The following is a 2615-nucleotide window of genomic DNA, read 5'->3' as shown; positions in this document are numbered from 1 at the left end:
GATGGATGGATGGATGGATTGGTTGATGGGTGGATGGATGGATTGGTTGATGGATGGATGGATGGATGGATGGATGGGACGGGACAGACCTGAGCCCTTCGTCTTGTCTCTGGTCTGACAGACATTTTGAACGTTGTAATCGTGTAGAACCATTTTTTAAAACTCTTTCCTTGTTTTCCTTCAGGTGGCGCCACCGGACACGGCGGCCAACTACAGCAACCTGACCTTTGACGAGGTCGTCCAGGAACTCATCAAGCAGAAGGAAGTGGTCCGGAAGAAAGATGCGCACATCCGGGAGCTGGAAGACTACATCGACAACCTGCTGGTCCGCGTCATGGAGGAGACGCCCAGCATCCTACGGACTCCCTACGAGCCCAAAAAGAAGGCCGGTAAACTCTCCAAAAAGAAGAGCTAAAAGAAACACTAGATGAAAGGTCGCTAATAAAGGTTCAGAAGGAGGTCAGGGGTCAAGGGTCGATCAAATTCAAGCAGCTTTACTTTAACTTCCTGTTTTAATTTAAAGGTTTGGGTTGCTTTTAATATTTGTTGCTGTACTGAAAGACAAACGATTCAAGTCAAGACGTTAGCTGGAGCAGGTTTTGGTCTGGATTATTTTAAGCTCAGTAGTAATTTATTACACTTGCCATAATCGGCCGCGATGCTTCCAGACGTGTTTACCGGGCGCATTAGCTGCAGTTACGTTACAAATGAAGCTGTTTACAATCGATTTCAGACATTTTAGACCGGCAGCTCCTCTACACATATTCCTAGACTGACTGGAAGATGTTTTCCCAAGAACAAATGTTCATGTTTTTAATGTTATGGGGTTAAAACTTTACTTACTATAAGTGCAATATAATCACTACGGAAACATGTTGCTTTACAACCTGCTGGTATTTCTCTTGTTTACATTTGAATCGTATGTTTGAGTTAAACTCGCCTCTTCCTGGTGATCTGATTGGTCGTTTCCTTCAAAGCTCTGCTGATGATTGTATTAATGGTACACATGTGGATCTATGTTGCACATATCTTTATTTATGCTGCACAATCCTTTATTTATTAGTGTTTTATAGCTCATATGAATGTTACTTTAATTGCTGAGTCGTACTATTGGTGCAAATCAAATATCATTTTTCCCAAGGTGTTCAAAATGAAGTGTTCTCTAAAAACGTCTCGACAGAAAAGACGTAGTTGGTTGCACCTTTCTGATCACTCCTGATTTTGAAATGTTTGCTTCACTTTCTGGGTGTTGGTTTCTAAAACGGAGATCATCCAGAACTTCTGTAAGTTAAAACTGAAGTTAGAAACTGATTGTTTTGTCGGTGAGATAAAGATTTCGCTTTCCAATTAAAATAGGACAGAGGGCGATGTTTATTGTAAGAGTAACTTTTTTACTTTCCGATACGATACCGATATTGGAGCTTTGAGTATCAGCTGATACTGATATTGACCCAAAGCAGCACGAATCACACATAGGGTTCAAACTGGTGCTTGAAATTCATGGAAATGCTTGAATTTCTATTCTGTGTTGTCAGGGTTTGGAAAGTCCTTGATTTCTTTGTAAAATTCTTCAAAGTTTTTGGTCTGGTGCTGGAGTTATCCAAACTGCACAGTTTTGTGATAAACATTACCTACAGTTGAAACCAGATATTCAAAGATAATAAAATGACAGATACACTTTTTTCCTCGATGTCTGAAGTTAAATCAGGCTAAACTTCTGTTATTTTAGGTTAGTTAGAATCATCAAACTTATTTCTATTTGCTAAATACCAGAAATATTAGCAAGAACATTTTCTTTGTCAGGTGTACAGGGTGCGTGTGAAACATTTCAAACATAACATAACATTTAGTTTTGTTTTATTTTATCTTGACCCCACGGTAGGATGTAGAATACTACGCCTTTCACCATAACGGCTTTTTGGATGATAAATTGTCCCAGAAATATTGATGTTTTGAGGCCTATTTCAGGTAACACAATGATAATAGCTGTGTAATAACACAAGAAAACATTCTCAAAGATCATTAAACAAATATCTAGAATAAACAAAACAAATAAAATTAATTATGAAGTCTGTGAACAAAATTGCCCTTCAGTTTTGTTTACACACAAAAGCACCAGACTGAAGACTTTTATCACCCAATTTTTCATAAAGAAAGAAAAACGATAAATCATTCCAACGGAAATGAGTGAATTCGTTTTATTTTATCATGCGATTTACTGATTTATTGTGAAAAGCCTAGTTTGAATAGAAATTCCTTCTCAGAGACTGTTAGGAAAATGACTATTAGGAAAGTGGCTGCTTTGAAGCAACAGATTGGATTGCTCTTTGCCAGCCACACGGAGACACATAAGTAAGACAGATATATAAACTTGGGAAACACTTTATTTGATGGGGTGTGCTGACATGACGCCGTCATGAACATAAAAAAGTCTTTATGAATGTTTATGACTGTTGTCATGAAGTGTAAATAATGACACTTTTAATGCAAAGTTGGCATTTTTAATGGACTTTCAATGCAACTTTGCATTAAAAGTGTCATTATTTACCGAATGACACTTCATGACAGCAGTCATAAACATTCATAAAGACTCGTTCATGTTCATGACAACAGTC

The 2615-nt window shown here is 37.8% G+C and overlaps 1 protein-coding gene across 3 annotated transcripts in view; it reads left to right on the top strand.

The window, feature by feature from the left end:
- Nucleotides 1–1358, top strand: part of rab11fip2 (RAB11 family interacting protein 2 (class I)) — a 35311-nt gene extending 33953 nt beyond the window's left edge. For all 3 annotated transcript variants that reach the window (XM_008430041.2, XM_008430040.2, XM_017309182.1), the window contains one exon: nucleotides 185–1358. In XM_008430041.2, the coding sequence (XP_008428263.1) occupies nucleotides 185–415 (231 nt within the window). In that variant the 3' untranslated portion in view covers nucleotides 416–1358. The remainder of the gene's footprint in view (nucleotides 1–184) is intronic.
- The last annotated feature ends 1257 nt before the right edge of the window (nucleotides 1359–2615 follow it).

The sequence above is a fragment of the Poecilia reticulata genome, linkage group LG15 (assembly GCF_000633615.1).
Source record: "Poecilia reticulata strain Guanapo linkage group LG15, Guppy_female_1.0+MT, whole genome shotgun sequence".
NCBI lineage: Eukaryota > Metazoa > Chordata > Actinopteri > Cyprinodontiformes > Poeciliidae > Poecilia > Poecilia reticulata.
This window is presented reverse-complemented; position numbering and strand designations above follow the sequence as displayed.